This window comes from Myotis lucifugus, unplaced genomic scaffold, assembly GCF_000147115.1.
Source record: "Myotis lucifugus unplaced genomic scaffold, Myoluc2.0 scaffold_302, whole genome shotgun sequence".
NCBI classification, from domain to species: domain Eukaryota; kingdom Metazoa; phylum Chordata; class Mammalia; order Chiroptera; family Vespertilionidae; genus Myotis; species Myotis lucifugus.
In genome coordinates, this window is record NW_005871350.1 from 526,395 (window position 1) to 547,363 (window position 20,969).

The 20,969-nt window shown below is 46.3% G+C and overlaps 1 protein-coding gene across 1 annotated transcript; it reads right to left on the minus strand.

Annotated features, from left to right (window-relative positions):
- Nucleotides 1-45: 45 nt before the first annotated feature.
- ARF1 (ADP ribosylation factor 1) lies at nt 46-20,832 on the minus strand. Its single transcript, XM_014465598.2, has 5 exons — nt 20,697-20,832; nt 2,383-2,569; nt 2,191-2,301; nt 1,990-2,114; nt 46-1,860 (listed from the first exon to the last, which is right to left on the minus strand). Exons 1-5 carry the CDS (start codon nt 20,802-20,804, stop codon nt 1,699-1,701), a joined length of 693 nt encoding a protein of 230 aa, XP_014321084.1. The 5' UTR covers nt 20,805-20,832; the 3' UTR covers nt 46-1,698.
- Between the last annotated feature and the right edge of the window lie 137 nt (nt 20,833-20,969).

Below are 20,969 nucleotides of genomic sequence, written 5' to 3' on the forward strand. Positions count from 1 at the left end.
GAAAACTTACAATAAATCACATTGGAGTAAAGACAAAACCCAGGCTGGATTATGAAATATATTCAATTTTGCTTCTGATTTTTTAAAGAACTAAAAAGCAAAGATGATTCTGTCTTCAGAACCCTGGCCCTGATTATCGACATGTTAGTGAGACTAGATAAGAGGGCTGAGGGCTGGGCCACACACAGGGCTGGATGCCCCTGGGGGAAGGACACCTGGACCTTGGATTGGCCAGGTGGAGGGTGCCCAGAAGGGTCAAAGGCTCCCAAAGTAATGATATGGAACTAAATCACCGTAGGTGATCCCAGGCCCTGGCCTCTCAGGCACACCCCACATGGGGATCTTCTTGGCCCAAGACTAGACTGCTAGTGGAGACAGACCAATGACAAAGCCCCTCAGGAGTGCTGGCAAGAAACTGGTCTGGGGTGAATCAGGGGTTGGTCACATTCTCTAAGCCATCCCTGCCTGTGTCCCAGGAGGCAGCCTTGGTCAGTGGCACCCAAGCACTGGAAAGCCATGAAATAGTTAAGAGATTTTATTCTAATAGCTATAATTACAGTGCTTGTTTGTCGAAATGAAAACTGAAAACAAGTATACAAAACAGTTGATTACTAATCGTGTATTGAAAGCAGTAAGAGGTTCCACGACACCAGATAAACCAGTTCTGAGGTTTTCCCCAAGATAAATTTTAACAGCTCTAATTTCTTCAGTGTTTATCAAAATACAAAAGAAAAAAGTAGAGGTTGTTGTTTTTGATGTCAATCTGACCCTTGCAGGCTGAGGGAGTGAAAGCACATGTGGACGGGGGCTCTGAGGAGTTAGGCTCTAAGATGACCGGTCACCTGTCTGCATTCCTACTGGTGAGATCCAGACAACCTGGAGCAAGTGAGTGTGTGTAGGGACCATGGGGGTCTCCCGTTCTGACCAGAGTGGTCCCACCAAAGCACCTACGCTGACCCACACTGACCGAAGGGAAGGCTGGGGTCCCTCCAAGGGGCCTGAGTGGTGGCCGCAGCCCCCAGCCCACCCCCATAGGCAGTGGTGTAAGCACAGGTACAAGCACAAATGCTATGGGATGCAGATGACCCAGCAAGACAAAGCCAATCAGGGACCGTAAGTGACCATGCAGAATGTACTGTGGCTAGTTCTGCCCACTGCACGCTCCAGATGGGAGACAGACCACAGGCAGACTGGACTCAAGCCATTACTGCAGAACCTACACTAGGCACATTTCTCCCTTTTCTGTGTTAAAGTGTCTCCTTACCTTGTATTTATATTATAAAAAATGTACTGAGTTTGGGTTAAAAACCAACCACCAAAATGGATCTCAACACAGATTTAAAGCCCAGAGGAGGAGCATTGAGGTGATCTCATAGCAACTCCTAGAGGCCCCGCCCTGGGTGCCCAAAATCCCTTCTCAGTACTAAACAGTGGGTTGATTCTTTTTTTTTTTTTTACAATAAAAAAAGCTGAGTAATATTGCATAGGAGTACCAGAAACTGCCTCATTGGAAACAAGAACTATTTACATTAAATAAAAACCCGGTTGCAGGCTGCGTCTGCACATGTACAGCATGATGAAGCACACTGGGACCGACCATGGAGACAGCTTCTGGCACTCACACCACAGGGGCACATCTGCCACATGAGAGGAAAGCAAGGGCGAAGGAGGGAGTGAGGGGGAAGAGAGGAGTTCGGTTCACTTCTGGTTCCGGAGCTGATTGGACAGCCAGTCCAGTCCCTCATAGAGCCCGTCCCCACTGGTGGCACAGGTAGCCTGAATGTACCAGTTCCTGTGGCGCAGAGAGTGGAGGCCCAGCTTGTCCGTGATCTCAGCTGCGTTCATGGCATTAGGGAGGTCCTGGTGGGAAGGACAGGGTGGCATGGCAGCCATGGATCATCAGGAAGACTGGGATCCCTCCCCACCTGACCTGTGATCCCTTCAAACCCCCAGCCCCTTGGGGTGACTCAGTCACATATAAGTGCGTACCTGCTTGTTTGCGAACACCAGCAGGACAGCATCCCTGAGCTCATCCTCCGCCAGCATCCGCATAAGCTCCTCTCGAGCCTCATTCACACGCTCTCGGTCATTGCTGTCAACCACAAAGATGAGACCTGCCAAGGAGCAGGTGTCAACGAAGTTGCTGAGGACACCCAACCTCTCCCTCAGGCCATGGCCCCCAGCCCTCACCTTGTGTATTCTGGAAGTAGTGGCGCCACAGAGGCCGGATCTTGTCCTGGCCACCCACGTCCCACACAGTGAAGCTGATGTTCTTATACTCCACAGTCTCCACGTTGAAACCTGCAGGAACACGGCCCTGTGTGAGCCAACCCCCAGCCATTCCAGCCACCTCCCCAACCCCCCATGGCCTGGCTTCCTCACCTATGGTGGGGATGGTGGTCACGATCTCACCCAGCTTCAGTTTGTACAGGATGGTGGTCTTCCCCGCAGCGTCCAGGCCCACCATGAGAATGCGCATTTCTTTTTTGCCAAAAAGGCCCTTGAAGAGGTTCGCAAAGATATTCCCCATGCTGTGTAGACTGGAGGGAGAGACACTGGCCAGAGAAACCTGCAGAGACAAGGAAGGGGTCCCTGGGTCTCTTTCTATGCAACCCAGGGTTTAGCACAGGAGCAGCTCAGAGACAACCTACCCTCCCACCATGAATGGAGAGACAAACATCCTGCTTCCTCCTGGAAACCCACGGGACGGGAGCTAAAGAAATCCCAGTTCCCAAGCTACAGGAAAAGAAAAACAGTCTGTCCGCTGGGCACTCAAGCCCCTCGCACCCCCCAATCACCCTTAGAAGGAAGAGTCTGGGAATCTTATGAACAGGGTTGACCTTTACCACCTGACATCCATGGCTTTCAAAGGAATGCTAGACTCTCTCTAATCTTTTCAAGGGGGCCAGAAACAACTGAACCAAGGCCCCATAGTGTTCCTCCACTGACCCACCAAGCCTCAGTCAAAGATGGACCAGGCTCAAGATGACGAGTGCATGGGGAGCTAGACTCCCCTCCCCCGGAAAGAAGCAGAAGCCAACCTTTCCCAACACACTGAGAGCTCCGCACTCACCCCGCAGCAGGCCGGACATGGGGACCACACCTGGGCACTGGGTTCAAGGCACAGCAAGGGCCCCAGGGCAGCACATCAGGGGCGGCTCTTTCCCACCAGTGGAGGTCACCCCTGTCCCAGAGAGGAGGGGGCCCGGCCCAAGTGGTGTGGCAACACGCTTATGTGAGAACATTCGTGCCATGTCTAGGCCACACTCACCCCAGGTTCCCCTCACATCATCCAGTCATTTACCACCCAAGGTCAGAGAGCAGGCAGAAAGGGCCAGGAAGCTATAGGCCAGGAAGTGTAGGCTCTCAGTCCCAGAAGGCCCCTAAGCACTGGTGCTGCCCAGGCCTGGCCTCTCCATGCTGCACCACTGTTACTCTTCAACTTTTATTCTAAACAAGAAAGAAACCGTCACTCTCTCAAATGCTGGTGAGCCTCCCCCAGAGTAACCAACAGCTCCCAGTCTTTGAACTATGAACAAACACTGCTGAGGTCAGAAACCAGTGAAGGACATCATATGGGCCTAGCACAGGCATGCCCCACTGCACCCACGTGGGGCGTGTCCAGACCCTCAAAGCCCCATGTCACCTCTGATAAAAGGCTCGGGTCTTCTCTATTCTAAGTTCTCTCCACCTGAGCACTGAGTGACAATGTACACACCCAGCTCATCAAACATCCACCCTCTCAGGTTTCAGTACCTTGACATTTCCTGGCTGAACTGCCATGACAACTGTCAAATAGAACTTTTCTAATCTAGTCATTCCTCCCAGCTGTTAGCATTCTGCTGTAAGAAACCACCTTTCCTTATCCAAGTATCTACATGAACACGAACTCACATTCCTATTTCACTCAATGGGTCAGCTGCCCCATCGTGAATGTGATGCTCCAGTGGTCCCAGACATGCCCAGTAGAGCTCTTTCCAAACTAGCTTCAGTGCACTTTTGACACTTTAAAAAAAATGTATTTTTATTGATTTCAGAGAGGAAGGAAGAGGGAGAGAGAGAGATAGAAACATCAAAGATGAGAATCATTGATTGGCTGCTTCCTGGAACACCCCCCCCCCGCCCCGCCTCTGCCCCCGCCCTCATCCCCACCACTGGGGATCCAGCTGGAAACCTAGGCATGTGCCCTGACCAGGAATCAAACTGTAACCTTCTTGTTCACAGGTCAACACTCAACCATGGAACCAGTAGGGGGCTTTTGACATTTTAAAATTAAAAACATGGGTAAGAAAGGGAAAACTGGGAGAATTTGAAAGATCAACATCTACTTGGGCATGCTGATGACTTTTTAGATATAATACCAAAGACATGATCTAGGAAAGAAATAAGTGATAAGCTGGACTTTGTTAAAATTGAAAGCCTGGCCAAACCGGTTTGGCTCAGTGGATAGAGCGTCGGCCTGTGGACTGAAAGGTCCCAGGTTTGATTCCGGTCAAGGGCATGTACCTTGGTTGCGGGCACATCCCCAGTAGGAGGTGTGCAGGAGGCAGCTGATCGATGTTTCTCTCTCATCGATGTTTCTAACTTTCTATCCCTCTCCCTTCCTCTCTGTAAAAAATCAATAAAAAAATATATCTTAAAAAAAATTGAAAGCCTGTACTCTGGGAAAGATACTTAGGAGAAAGAGAAAACATTTGCAAAAGACACATCTGATAAAGGAATGTCATCCAAAACACACGAAAACTAGTTAAAACCCAGTAAGGAAACAAACAACCTGATTTAAAAATAAGTCAAATACCTTAAAAAATACATATTTTTATTTATTCAGAGAGGAAGGGAGGAGAGAGAGATAGAAACATCAACAATGAGAGCGAATCATTGATTGGCTATCTCCTGGGATTGAGCCTGCAACCCAGGCATGTGCCCTTGACCGGAATCAAACCTGGGACCCTTCAGTCCCCAGGCTGATGCTCTTTCCACTGAACCAAACTGGCTAGGGCTGGGTCAAAGACTTTTTATGGCAGTTTTTGTGAAGGGAATACTTTGAGGATATACAGCAACAGGAGCTGGTGAGAATGCAAAATGGTGCATCCACGTTGGAAGGTTTCTTACAAAACGAAACATACTCTTACAAGCAATTGTGCTCCTTGGTATTAACTCAAAGGAGTTGAAAGCTTATGTCGACACAAAAATCTGCACACAGATGTTTACAGCAGCTTTATTGATAATTGCCAAAACTTGGGAGCAACCAAGATGTCCTTTAGTAGGTGAACAAATAAACTGTGCTACAACCATATGATGGAATATTATTCAGCACTACAAAGAAATCAGCTATGGCAAGCCATCAAAAGATAAGAAGGAAACTTGGTGTATTACTAAGCGAAGGGAGCCAATTGGAGGAGGCCACATACTGTACAATCCAATTATCTGACATTCTGGAAAAGGCAAAAACTAGGAGGCAGTAAAAAGATCAGTGGTTGCCAGGGGTTGGTGGTGGGAGGGAGGGAGGGATGAATTGCTGGAGCACAGGTGATTTTCAGGGCTGTGAAGCTACTATGTATGATGCTGCAATGGTGGTTACTCTGGTGGGAGATGTTCATAGTAGAGATTTCCCATACCATGTGTGTAGGGGAAATCTCTGTATCTTCTCTTCAATTTTGCTGTGAACCTAAAACTGCTCCCTTAAAAAAAAAATCAACATCTGACTAAGAATGAAACAAACCCATTCACTCAAGGCAGACTAAATTCCAGAACACCAAGGGTCAAAGAACTTTAAACTTAGTATCCAGAGATCAGAAAGAAGCGCACTGTAAACCACTAATACTAGGCAAAGTATGAAGTAGCTATAAGGCAGAGCAAAAGTCAGGTGAGAAATGCCAGGTGGTCCCAGGCCTGAGCAGCGGTCAGCCCAACCATTACTACCTACATGGTTTAAACGTGGGGCTTGGCAATTCCAGGGGAATTGGGAAAAAACTAATGACAGGTACATAGGGAAAAAAATGCAAAGACAAAAATGAACAAAAGAAAACATAAGACAGTCACCTCTTAGCTCAACAGTGTACAATGTTTATTTAGTCACAATAGTTACTGTTATTTGCTAAGGCCAGAACTTGTGGTATGAAGGGCCCACCCTCACCATCCAAACAGACACACTCATACGGAGGTACAGTCAAATGATGAAAGGGCCATTCCTGAGAAGCAGGATGGAGGACTGCTATTTATGCTTGTTTTATTGTTCAAGTATCCCCTTCACAAAAACTGACAAAAAACACACCCTTACTCACCAAGGGGTTAAAAGGTTATCTGTATCCTCCCCAACCCCATTAGGGCAGAGGGAACATCTCCAGGTAAAACTCCCACACCTGGGTGTGGCCTCTGTATGCATAGTCCCTATCCCGTCCGTGTCTGAGTCCTGATTATCAGCATGGTCCCCATCCTCTTCACTCTGTCTTTAAACAGATCAAAGTCATGTAGCCTCATAGAGGAAAGTCACACTTGGTGGCAGAACCAGGATGGGGATGAGCACCAAGTCTCAAGACTTAAGGTACTAGGATACACAGCGTTTTGTCTCTCCCCACTACAAGCATCTGTACCCACCTTGCACCTGGCCCAGGAATCCTGGTGGCTTCCTGGCCTGTCCCCTCAGCACCGTTTACTGCTTTGTCAGAGGTCCAGACCTAACACAATATCTGTTATAACATATAAGTTCAACACTGGCCACCAGAGTTGTGCCATCCTCTTGGCACAGATTCCAACTTGTGGGGATGGGACACCCAGCCCAGGTGCTATTTCATCTTTTACTCTAACAGAATCCCCCACACTCAAGCAAAATCCGTTTTCAGGTTCATCGTAGTAGTGAGCAGAGAAGACACTTTCTCAGCAGAACCCTTCCTCCGCACCTGTGAGTCTGCAAATGCTCAATCTAGAAAATGCAAGAGTAACGGAGGCCCTTCTCTGAGAGCAGACAGGACCTTTAGGGTAGCATTCCAGCACTAAAGCCAAGAATAGAACACAACTCCCACATGCAAAGATCTAAAGGCCAACAAGGCAAATGATGGGGCCTCCCTGGGGAAAACAACCATCGGACGCCAATAAATGACTGCTTTAAATGCTTTAGAGAAATAAGTGTACCTCTGCCCTCTACCTGGCCCTCTGCATCACCACCAAGCCTCAGTGGTTTCAAAAGAAGCAGAGGTAGCTCTGCTTCAGAATTTGCAATCAGACTTGTGCAACTTGTCTCTGCAGAAGGAAAGTCTGTCAGGTTTTCTGAAACCGTTAGAGCTGGTTTATGTAACAGAATCTCTTTAACAGTGAACACCTAGATGACCTAAATGGTTGGGATCACTAGGAAGACACCACCAATGCAGAGCATAGCTTGGGAAACAAAACAAAAAGGGTGACCCAGGGACCCAGAAAGGGAGAACTGAACTTTGCGCTGCAGATGGGATGAGCTGCATTGGTCTTCTCTGTAAATGGGGGTTAAGATGGATGAATCCCTACTCAAATGAACAGCTGGGTGACAGCTTTTTTTCCTTTTTATTTTTTTTCTCTTTTTGCCTTTTTAAAAGTCGTTTATTGAGGTGTAAGTTACTAGGATAAAATAGTTAATCTGTTTTAGTATGAGAAAAATTAACAAAGTGAAAATTCCGGAGAAACTGATAGACATTATAAAACATTTTCTCAACATATGTACTCAGAATATCCATCATTCAAAAGTCCAATTCATCCCTGACACACAGAATTTAAATTTAAAGGCAGATCTTCTACATGCACAGGCTGCAAACTGCTTTTTTTGTGTATCACCTTGGGACTCTTACACACCAGCGAAATAAAGCGTCAAGCCATTAACTCTGCCTGATAGCCCAATATTCAATTTCTGTAGCTTTGATGTTTTTCTGTAATTGAGTAGTATACTACATTTTGTCATTACTTTGTAAAAATTAGTGTTAAGAGGAAAACTGATTGTGTCAATACTAGTGATAAGAAGGTATACCTCACAGGCCTAATACAACTGTGACAAAGATATGCATCAACAACAGGCTCAGAACAACATTCAGCCTTAGACACTCAGTGGATCTAAAGAAGTTGCGAGAACTTTATTTTCTTCTCCTTCAAATATAATTGGTATATACACTGTATTTGTTCCAGGTGTACAACATGATTTGATATGTACATATATTATGACATGATCACCATAAAAGTTGTTAGTTAACACCCACTACTTCACACAATTAACATTTTTTTTCTTGTGATGAGAACTTTTAATATCTACTCTCTGAATACTTTCAAATGTATGATACACAGTACTGTTAGCTACAGTCAGCACCCTATTACTTAATTATCTTAAGACTGGAAGTTTGTACCTTTTGACCCACCCATTTTCCCAACCCAAACTTTCAATAAACAAAAGAACATGCAACAATATTTTAGAATTGTATCATTCTGGTCTGCATCTATAGGCGAGTTTGGAGTTTCGTTTTTCACAACAAAACTTTCAGGATGTTTTTCAGGAACCAATCAAGCACAAGGGTTGGCCTCTATGCAAGATTTTGCCCCCTGTGACCCCCACCCCAAGGAAGGCCAGCATTCTTACACCGAGGGTTGGTCTCTAATACATCCTTTGCACAGCATCTCCCACACCTGAAGGAGAGCATTACTTGTGAGGTCCAGTTCTTAGGAGGAGCAACCAGTGAAATTCAATTTAGATCACTCTTTGCCAGCTTAAGATTCATGGTAAAAATCCTTAAAATGACAGCTAGAAATGAGTTTCATTCATGTATGACTCTTGGTCTACAGCAAGCATGTCAAACTTGTGGCCCATGGGCCACATGCAACAAATATTTTTGCGGCTACAATGATATGTAAAAAACATTTTAATAAAAATTTTGTAACTTAATTTTTACAATGTCCTGTTATACATAACTAGAGGCCCGGTGCACAAATTCGTGCATGGGTGGGGTCCATTGGCTTGGCCGGCGATGGGGCCATCTTGCCCAGTCCCAATTGGGGCGGGCAGGGGGGGAGGGACTGCTGTGGGAGCCCACTGACCACTAGGGGACAGCTCCTATGTCGAGCGTCTGCCCCCTGGTGGTCAGTGTACATCATAGCTACCAGCCGGTTGTCCGGTTGTCCAGTCGTAAGGGTCGCTTAGGCTTTTATATATGTAGATTATTAATGGACGACAACACTCACTAATGACTAATTACTACAATCGTGTTGCATTCATTTCCTTACACTCCTGTGCACCATTTCTTTCTACAAATACTAGCAGCGAGTATTTTAGCAGCCAACTGCCATTTCTTTAGTCTTGGACTGACTTGGTGTGCGCAACAGGAAATATTTCGCTTTCCAAGAACAAGAAAAATAGGTTTATTTGCATTACACTTATTAATTTGTGCAGTTATTCAGTGTCTGATAAGTTAATGTTCAAGAAAAAAATATTAATTTTATTAAAATGTTCTATTATTTTGTTAATGATTACTCATTTAGTTCAGCCCTTTGTATTCAGCATGTCTCTATAGAAATAAACCTACGTTTCTATGAAAATTGAAGCTTTTGTTTTATTGCGGCCCACATAAACTTAAATTTTGCTTATTTGGCCTGTGTTAGCCTTTGAGTTTGACATGCTTGGTCTACAGCAGGGGTCCTCAAACTTTTTAAACAGGGGGCCAGTTCACTGTCCCTCAGACCGTTGGAGGGCCGGACTACAGTTTGAAAAAAAACTATGAACAAATTCCTATGCACACTGCACATATCTTATTTTGAAGTAAAAAAACAAAACGGGAACAAATACAATATTTGTATTTGCATGTGGCCCGCGGGCCATAGTTTGAGGACCCCTGGTCTACAGTAACATGAATTAAACACCCAGGAGCCACTGTCACTATCCAAGTCAGTGATGGCGAACCTATGACACGTATGTCAGAGGTGACACGCGAACTCATTCTTTTTGGTTGATTTTTCTTTGTTAAATGGCATTTAAATATATAAAATAAATATCAAAAATATAAGTCTTTGTTTTACTATGGTTGCCAATATCAAAAAATTTCTGTGTGACACGGCACCAGAGTTAAGTTAGGGTTTTTCAAAATGCTGACACGCCAAGCTCAAAAGGTTTGCCATCACTGATCTAAGTGAACAGGCACCCAGCAACCATAAGGCACATGTAGGAACAGCATAACTGCAATTAATCCTACTTATCACTACTACAAAAGCATTTAATTGATGGGCATATTTATGGTTTGTAGTTCCCCTTTATTCTCAATCTTAAAGTTTTACTTATTATTAAATATTAGAGGCCCAGTGCACGAAATTTGTGCACGGGTAGGGTCCCCAGTGGCTGCTGGCTGGGGCCACCCTTCATTCTGCGCCACCCCCTGGTGGTCAGCGCATGTCATAGCGAGCGATCGAACTCTCGGGTGGTCAAACTCCTGAGAGGACACTTTGCATATTAGGCTTTTATATATAGAGAGAAGATAATCATACTCAAAACAATTTACCAAACACACTTAATGACCTGAAACCTACAGCTGGAAGCAAATTACTAGATGGGCTAGGCCAGTGGTCAGCAAACTGTGGCTCGCGAGCCACATGCGGCTCTTTGGCCCCTTGAGTGTGGCCACGGAGTTTCAATCGCACTGTATGTGCGTGCCTGCACGTGGTATTTTGTGGAAGAGCCACACTCAAGGGGCCGCAGTTTGCCAACCACTCGGCTAGCCCAAATGAAAGTGAAAACAGCTTGGAGCTAAGCCAGGAACAGCTCTCACAGCTCTGTGCACCTATTCTTATGCCAGACCCCTGCTTATCTGTATTTCCTCTCTCTGATTTGTCCCTGGGCTCCAGAACAATCCTACATTCTTGTCCCCTTCCCCCCCCCCCACAGCCATGAAGGCCGACTGAGTATTCTGGCCTGTGGAATGGGGTGGTGTCCAGGTCCTCTGTTGTGGAGCCACCAGGACCCTAGACCCTAATGAGTACTTCTACTCTGGAAGTAAGGATGCAGATACCCTCTGTCTAACCCCAATTGCAGTTGAGTCTGAAGGACCTGTTCCTAGAAAAAAATCAAAGACCAAAAATACAGTTTTGTGTTAACCCAAAACAAACTAAAAATGGAGAAAAATTAATTTATGTCTAAAATACAAAGCAGGGGCAACTCTAAAGCACCCAGACACCTAAAGGTGTCCTACCATTAAAGCCTTACTAATTTTGCAGGTTATTAGTGGTTCTTTGGATGTCAACTAGAGTTCTTCTGATCCATACAGTAGGAACCAGAGGACCAGCAGTTTGGGATCAGTTTGAAGTGCTTCAGAAAGTTCTTTGGGTGTGTTCTAACCCCAGCTGCAGTCCCAGTGCGCTCACCACACCCATTTCTCCATGCTGTGCCCACCAGGTCTTTTGCTCAACCTCTGAAGCCAAGCTCAAATGCTACCATCTTCCACAGGAGGGTCTTTTCATCTTTATTCTCAGCGCACCCTTTACACATCGCGGGGCTAACAGTCACCACACTCACAAAAGGAAAAGCTGTGTGAGAACAGAGCTGGGCACACAGAGGCCAACAATACTCAGTGATCCAACTGACAAGTGGTGAAGGAGAGTGCAGCAACAAACAGTGGTGTCTGTTCTTCCTCCCTCACCTGCCTCTAGGTCAAGCAACATCAAAAGCTGCTTGTCAGTGACACCGGGACCCTCTCAATGCAGCTAACAGCTTCAACCCCAGACATGCACACCCCCACACCCAACAGAGAGAAAGGGGGGCACACCACACAGTCCTGGGTTTCAGTTCTAATAGTGAGAACATGGAGAAGAGGATTCAGGATTCTGATTTCTACTGTGAAATAAATCACATTCCTTTGTTTCTGTCACTCCACTCCTTTAATCATGTGAGCATTGCAAATGTGCAGAAGCCTCTGCAGACTCTATTCCGGTGCCTTCTCAAAGAGTCCACCCAGGCCCACCATGCGGACACAGGTCCTCTACCAACACTAGGGTGGGGTTCTAAGACCACTCTCCATACCCTTGAAGAAAAGAGGAACTGCAGCCAGGAACCCTCAGAACCCTTCTAAGCTTCAAAATGGCAGGCAGTCCCTGAGGTTTTCTTGGCACAGGGACTTTGGTGAGGGGGTAAGCCAATCTCCAAAAATTGATTTTTGCCTTCAGGGAACTTTCATTTTGAAAACAGTATTTTAAAAATTGCAGCCCCACCTCTTTTTCTGAGACACGGGCTTCCAGATGATCAGTAAAAGAAAGTGTAGCAGGGGGCTGAGAGTCTCAGTTAGATCCCTCCATCTTTGGGACAAGTCCCCTACCAGACTTGCCACAGTGGCAGCCAGTGCCAGCTCAAGAGCACACAGACGTGCAGGGCTCAGGATGTCCTTCTCATCCTCCAAGAAAGCTGCTGCTCTTTCCTGAGAGGCCACAGTATCCTCTCAATGGACTTCTTCCAACCTCTGTCACACATTAGACTAGTGGTTCCCAACGTGGGGCACATCCCCCACAGGGGACAATTTGATTTTTAAGGGGGGCAATTAAAGAATGATTTATTAACAGTGAATCTGTTGCATTTTTTATGGTTCTAGGGCAGTGATGGCGAACCTTTTGAGCTTGGCGTGTCAGCATTTTGAAAAACCCTAACTTAACTCTGGTGCCGTGTCACACATAGAAATTTTTTGATATTGGCAACCATAGTAAAACAAAGACTTATATTTTTGATATTTATTTTATATATTTAAACGCCATTTAACAAAGAAAAATCAACCAAAAAAAAAATGAGTTCACATGTCACCTCTGACACGTGTGTCATAGGTTCGCCATCACTGTTCTAGGGGCTCATATATATTTATATTGTGACATATTCATGCATCTCAGTTCTCTGTTATATGTTTTGAAACTTTACTTGCTATTTTTTCATATCACTTCATATTATTACTAGAGGCCCGGTACATGAAATTCATGCACTGGGGGGGAGGGGGGGGGTCCCTCAGCCCTGCCTGCCCCTCTCACAGTCCAGGAGCCTTCAGGAGATGTCCTACTGACGGCTTAGGCCCGCAACCGGGCTGTTCGGGGGAAGGCGCCAACCCCATCACCCCACTGCTGCTGCCACTGCCAGCTGCTGCCAAGGTGTTTTCATCAACACGAACTCCAGTCCCTTCACCATGAAAAAATGACAACTTTCTTTAGGCATTTTCAAGATGTCTCTTTCATAGGATATGACTTTTTTTTTTTTTTTATCCTCACGAGGATATTTTCCCATTGATTTTTAGAGAGCGCGGAAGAGAGAGGGAAAGACAGAAACATCACTGTGAGAGGCACACTTTGATTGGTTGCCTCCTGCATGAGCCCTGACCTGGGCCCCGGCCAGGGAGGAGCCTGCAACCTAGGTACATGCCCTTGATCAGAGTCGAACCCAGCAGTGGGGCTGGGGCTGAGGGCTGGCCCCCCTGCGTGTTGTTCTCTCCAGCTCCAGGCGCGGCTGCCCTATTGTTCTCTCAGGCTCTGGGCCCCTGCCAGGACCTCCTCCTGAGCTGGTTTGTGACTGTTATGGTGTCCCCGGCCTAATTTGCATATTGCCTCTTTTTATATATATGTATGTGTTACTAGAGGCCCAGTGCACAAAATTCATGCATTCATGCACTGGGGCGGGGGGGAGCGGGCGCAGCATGTCCATCAGCCTGGCCTGCATCCTCTCACAGTCCCGGAGCCCTTGGGGGATGTCCAACGGCTTAGCGCTGCCATCGAGGCAGGAGAGGCTCCCACCACTGCTGCTGCACTTGCCAGCCGTGAGCCCAGCTCAGGGCTTCTGGCTGAGCGGCGCTCCCCCTGTGGGAGCACACTGACCACCAGGGGGCAGCTCTTGCGTTGATTGTCTGTCCCCTGGTGATCAATGTGCGTCATAGCAACTGGTCATTCCGTAGTTCTGTCAATTTGCATATTAGCATATATGGGATTATTTTTAACAATTTTTTTTAGTGATTTCTTCCTCAGTACTTCAACTGTCCTTTCGTCCGTTATTTTTCTCTTTTATGGATGCCATGTTCTTTGGAAGCCTGTTTAGACCAAGTTAATGGCCTTTTAGGATTCCTCCACATGAATACAAGTTCACTTTTTGAATAATGAGAATTATATGTCACAGGTGGGGCATCAGGATTTTAGAGATGTGTAGGTGGGCATGGCCAAAAAAAGGTTGGGAACCACTGCTTTAAACAGAAGCCCTAGTGTCAAGAGAAATCTCATTCACACACCTGCTCACACTAGCCTCTCCTTAAAATCTCCCAGATCCCTGCCACTGTCCTCTGCACTCTGCGTCTGGTACAACCACACCCCAACACTGCCTCTCTCAGCCATTTACTCCCAGGGGAGTGTGGCCCCTGAACATGGCCCATATTTCTAATCCCAGCTAGACCCTGCCCTCATCCTAGCTACCCCATTCCTACCATCCCATCCACACACAAATCTCCCAGCAAATTCTAACCATCCAACATAAAGGGCCCACCCTTCCTCACTTTAACCTGAGCAACTTTCTCCCAGTTTCTTAGATACCTACAATCCCTTTCTCCATCTCTCTCACCCCCAAATCTGTCTGCTTTACCAGCAAGTTCCACCTCTCCCTTTGAAAGATGCATCCGCACCATCATGTGCCTGTGCCCTGGTACAGCCACCTCACCTCCTCTCTGGCATCTCAACAGCCTGTAGCTTCCACTCCACAAGGTGTTCTCAATACCAGCAAGAGGAGACTGAAACACCACATGCTAATTCAGGGTCCTTACACAGGTCAGAATGGGCATTTCACAGCACCACCTCCACCATCACGAAAGGAAGTTAGCAGACAACACAACCAACATCTGCTCTGATTGTAAAACACCCATTATATTGCCCAACTGTAATGTAATGGGGAAATGAAGGATAGTGACTTAGAATAAAACACATGCTTCAATACTGGGCACGACCACACCATCAGCTGAGGGAGGCTGTCAAAGAACCACCGCAGAAGCCTGCCACAATGTACACTGCCAGAGCCAGTACCTGCAGCTCAGGAACTAGGGGACTGTCCATGAAGCAGAAAAAGAAAGCAACTCATGGGAAGGTTCTGCAAAGAACAAAATATAAACCCCACTCCCTGACTTCCTGGAAAATTCAAAACATCTATTAAAACCATGCCAAAAAACAGAAATTGTTGTCTCTGTAGATAAAACAGAATTAGGTCTAAGATATGAAAATCACACAGAATGCATTCTTGCTGCTCTCACAAATTCCCCAAACACCCTTTCTGTGGAGCTAGCCCCTCTAAGGCCCACTGGAACACACCAGTAGACTTCCCTCTGGCTCCTCACCCACTCTGCTTCTGGCAGGTCTCCAAAACCACTCCAGGGACTCTGTACTCACTGTTCCCCTGCCTAGAAGCTTCCTATTTCTCCCACAGATCCACTGCTCCCTCATACCTCTTCTCTTCCCCCATCCCCCACGCTTATTCGCTATCCTTCTGATAGGCCAAATTCACCGTCTGCCCCTTTCTGTGTACTGTTGGCCTGCCTTCCCTTTCTGTTCATTGTATCTCTACCAGGCCCCACTCTGTCAGCAGGATCTCCACTATCCAGAACTCACCATTCTCCTTACACCTGTACCTTCTTCCTCCACTGTGTATCTCCCTGGGCACCCAAAGGATTCACCATCAAGGAGAGAAGAACTGTAAAAGTGCACTTAACCAGGGCCCTTACGGATTAAAAAGCAAAACTATTAATCATACATGTCTACAAATATGCTTTCCCAAAATATTAGTTTGTCAGGAAAAACCTGTCAAGTCAACAACGAATTTCATGCTGGTTTAAAACTATACATGAGTGGTGCCGTCTGAACATTCCTTTGATGGTCCAGTGAGATCAGGGCTGTGGGGACACTGTGACTACTCAGGGCAAAGGTGAGCGCCTAATGGCAGGGATGTATGCACAATCTGCTTCCTATACCTGCCCTTCGGTGCCTGCAACTGGTGACTCAATACATTTTCATTGAGCTCCCCAAGAACTGGCAAAATACTATTATCACTTTGACAGAAGAGAAATGCTAGAAGCTATAATTATTTTAAGCAAAATTGACAAAAGATGTAGTATTTTAAATATAAATTAACCCTTTGCACTCCGAACCATTCTGGACATTGGCTACCAGCTACTCGACGCTACTCTGCGGCAGAAATGTGTATTTACAGACCCTCGTATTATTTAGTATAATTTTGGAACCAAGTAACGTATTATAATGATATTGGACTTATATGAATTGGGTGACATCGAGGAATGTATATTTGCAAAAAAAAACAATATTTTATTGTTTATAATTTTGTACAGTATGATAAGTTTTTTAACACTCCCCAATATGCATTGCAGGCTGATTAGTGCATGTTTGACAGTAATAAGTGGTTTGACGCCTGCCACCAGGTGTTTTCCTGTTAGAACACACAATGCAGTCCCGTTTTCTTTGTCCCACATCGGGGAATATGTAGTTTATTGTTTAATCCGACACAAAACCCGCTGACATTTCTTGTATATATCTTAGTAATTTTACGATATTTTGATTTAATTTCTTGTGCCATTTCAAGATAAAACTTCAGGGAAACATGCATGTCTCAAAAGTTGCGTTGAAATAACTCAATTTCCCCGTAATCACTAATAACTGCAATGTCCCCTGAGAGGGACATCCGAGTGATATGCTAGAATTCCGAGTCCCCTGAGAGGGGACAGCGGAGTGCAAAGGGTTAATGGATCCAATCAGTAAATTAGGAACGCATACTCATCTACAGAGAAGAAACTTAAAAGACATCTTTTGTTCTGATTATCAAAATACTAGCACATCTAACTGCCTTCATTCCTACTCTTCGTGAATGGGTCTAGACAAAATCTTGAAATTGCTTTCTTGGCCATTTGTACCTAAGTTAAACTGATAGGGTACAGCAAAAACAATCTGACATATAACACAAATGAAAGATGATAGGTATTTTACATTATGACTTGCTAGCATCCCTTTGAGGAACATTACTTATTAAACTTTGATTAAACATTAACCAACATTTCCAAAATGCACTATATACATTAACTTCTGAAAATGTGTATGGGTCATACCTGAGCCTCTTATTAATTTATGCCCTATACCAGTGGTCGGCAAACTCATTGGTCAACAGAGCCAAATATCAACAGTACAACGATTGAAATTTCTTTTGAGAGCCAAATTTTTTAAACTTAAACTATATAGGTAGGTACGTTGTTATTAACTTAATTAGGGTACTCCTAAGCTGGCCTTTGCTAAAAACGTCCCCAATCTGATTGAGGTACGTTCGCTGAGGTTGACCCCTTCCAACTCTCAAATCCTCAACTTGTGCATGAATCGCACGTGCCTCCCCCGCGCTGCGTATCCCGTGGCCCGCCTGCGCCGTGCGGTCTCCTGTCGCCCCCTGTCGCCCGACCAACCGACACCCCCCACTTCTTCTAACGCCACTTCTTCAAAATAGACTCGCCCAGGCCGAAACCGACTTCTGCGCATGGGCCACGAAGTTTTAATCGCACTGTACGTGTGCGCCTGCCTGTGGTATTTTGTGGAAGAGCCACACTCAAGGCGCCAAAGAGCCGCATGTGGCTCGTGAGCCGAGGTTTGCCAACCACTGCCCTATACTAACAGTCACCCCTGTAGCCTCAGAGGTGCGTAAAAACATTTGAATCTTAAACAGAATCACTCTCAATTGCTGTGTGTGTAGTAAAATCTGTTCTTTTCCCTGCCTCTTCCCTTTCTGTTTGCTGATGACAGGTTGCCAAGTTCTTGTGCCACTGTATGCAAACACACACACACACACACACACACACACACACACACACACACACACAAACAAACCCCCACAGGAAAAAAGGATCTTTTAAGGACAAGGAGGTAGGTTCCTACATCAGGCAGACTCACCATTCCTTCCAACTCATATAAAGAAAGTAGAGAGATAGCAATGGTGCTCGCCCAGAGTACTTTCCTAGGAATACTAAGCTTTGATGTTTTTGTGTTAAGTACCCCCCCGCCAAGTTAATCAGGTCATCTGATCCTTCTGAGAATTCTGAACATCTTCCAGAATAGTGACACAGCTAGTCATAACAGGTGCAATGCAACTATATTTTAAAGGGTTTCTAACATAAAAGGACAGAACCTAAGATGAAGGAAGTGAGCTGAGATGTTATATATGTGACCTTATATCAACCCCCCCACACACATACACTCACGTATTCTCCAAGGGGTCCTTTACTTGCCAGTAGGAAGGGTACACCCAACCCCACTAGTAGGTCAAAATCATTTCCAAAAGACCACCTCAGATGATGCTGGAAGGACATCTTTAACACCATCCATTCCACAAAGGTGCAGACAGAGCACAAGAGATAAGGTCTTTTCTAATTTTAAGATCTAAAACGAAACTTTTCATTCATGTTTCTCTCCCACCCACCTCTGACAGATGTGCATTTTATTTCCTTTCATTCTCCTAATTCTAGAAAGGTTGGAAGTCAATGGGAAGAATGTTGATGGGACACAGGGACGGTCATGAATGGTATTGGCAAGCCCAAACTAGCTGGGATCTGAAACACTTGCTCAGTAAACTATCACAACCCTTAGGAAGACTGACCTTCTGTGATCAAGAGCACATTTAAATGCATGTCAAAGCAACATTCAACTTGGAAAAGCTGAAGAAAACTGATTCAGCTCTCTCAAACCAAATTAACATACTATTGATGAACTTGCACAGAGTTTTCTCCTTGGTTAGGTTTATTCCTGTGCCCATCTGACTCTCCAAATCATCCCTGTGACCAATACTCCACATCAAATTCCACTGAAATCTACAGATAAATCAAAATGTACCTTCTTATAGTTTCAAGCAAATTTGGTCTTGGTAGAGGCAGCTTAGCAGGTCTGAATGTTCTCTTCAAATTGTGCAAGAGGTAAAGCAAATAGCTAGACCACACAATTTAAAAACCAGAACTGTGAGAAGCACAGAACCAGTTTTTGCTTTCTACTAACTTTCTTAGTGGTGAACTAAAAAGCATGTGTCAGCTATTATCCAAGCCAACTATTTTAAGTGTTTTTGAAGTAACAATTCTGAATACCTGTATCTGAAGACAGCCCTCATGGGAAATAGCATGTTCCTAATGCCCAAGTGATAAGGACTTACTTTCGACAAGACATTCCTGAAGACAAGTGACACCTGTGAGGAGGCACAGCTACATTCTGTCCATTATGGAGAGAAAACTTTTATGAGAAGAAAATAGCACATTCTAAAAATGTGACCAAATTTGTGGTTAACATACACACACTCAATTACTCTTAACTTTGTACCCAACTAGCTAGTAGCACCATGCATTCAAGTTCTTAGATTTGGCTACTCATGGAAGTTGCTCAAAACTCTTGAGGACAACACACTTAGTCGATACTAGGAATTGCCCCAGCAAAGGGCCATAATGCACTTCAGCATCTCACACTCTTCCAGACACACAGCTGGAAAGGCAAGACCCATCGTGCAAAATAGCTGGCAGAATAAAGTGCTGACCACTAGTTCTGAAACAAGAACTAGAGCTGACCCAGGTAGGCATGGCTCAATGGTTGAGGTTTGATTTATGAATCAGATCATGGTTGGATTCCAGGTCAGGGGTAGTCAGGGCACATGTTGGATTATGGGCTCGACTATCAATGATTCTCTCTCGCCATTGATGTTCCTATCTCTTTCTTCCTCTCTGAAATCAATAAAAGTATTTAAAAAACAAAACAGAGCTGACCACTGGAACACCAGTAGTGGCACCTACTACACAACTCTCAACAGTGACTTCCCAAACTACTCCAAAGCGTTTGAATTCCCTCCTCTCCTGCCAATAACTTCTTGTGCAATTCCGCTCAATTCATTTAAAACAGCAACTTCATATTTTGAGGAAATTTGGAGAGTGCCACCTAGCTAAGTGCCATCTGAGCTGACTAGCTAATATTTTAAGTACTCTGTAATTAATTGCCAAGCCTTATTAACACAGCTACAATTTTACTGACCATAACCAACTGGGTTGTGCAACAAGAAAGTGTTAAGGCATTCTGTTAGGGAGGCCATCGTTCTATGGGTAGGTCAAAGATTTCACCAGCTCGGAAAAGTGTTCTAAACTCTGCCAACGGGGCCCAAGAAACAAGCTCGGCGTTGCAGCAAGCTCTGATAAAGGACCCTGCACAGGCGTTCTCATTCAGACCCTGGGCCTCGCCCCACAGCAGGGCCCAGGAACCCCGGCCCCACCCCACTCCACCCAGCCCGTCCCGTCCTCGAAGCAAACAGGAACTGGGCTCAAACCCTGGTCATCGCGTGACCTTGGCCGCGTCCCGGGACTGAGGCCTCAGTTTCCTGGTCCTCTAAACCCCGAGGCGGGAGGCGGAGCAGGAAACGGGGCTTCCAGGGGAGCCCACGGCCGGGCCCGACTTCCGGGCGCCAGAGCCGGCGGCTCTGGGAGGCTCGGGGCTGCTGTGGGGTCTAAGCCGGAGACTGACCCCGCGGCCCGATCTCACCTCGACCTCGCCTTGACCCCCAGCGAGTGACTGGCCCCGGTCCCAACCCCCTCCCGGCCTCAACTAGACTTCCAGCCTAGCCCTACGCGCCCGCCCCACCACGCCTCGGTCCCAAGCTTGGCCCTCGACCCCGGCCCCAGCCGGGCCTCAACCCTTACCGTCTGGCTTCGCCTCGGGTCCCCAGCCCGGCCTCGCTTCGCTTCAGACTGGGCCCTCACCGCGGCCCCGAGCCCTGCCTCACCTCGCTTCAGCCTCGGCCCCACCATGGTCCCCGGCCCAGCCTCGCCTCGCCTCTGCCCTCACCGCGCCCCGGGACCGCGTCGGCCCTCCCTGCCCAACGCTCCAGCCGCAGTAGGCAGGACTCGCGCGCCTAGACCAGCCCCCGGCCGCAGTTCCCGCTGCCCACGGCCCCTGCCTCACCCTCGGCAGCC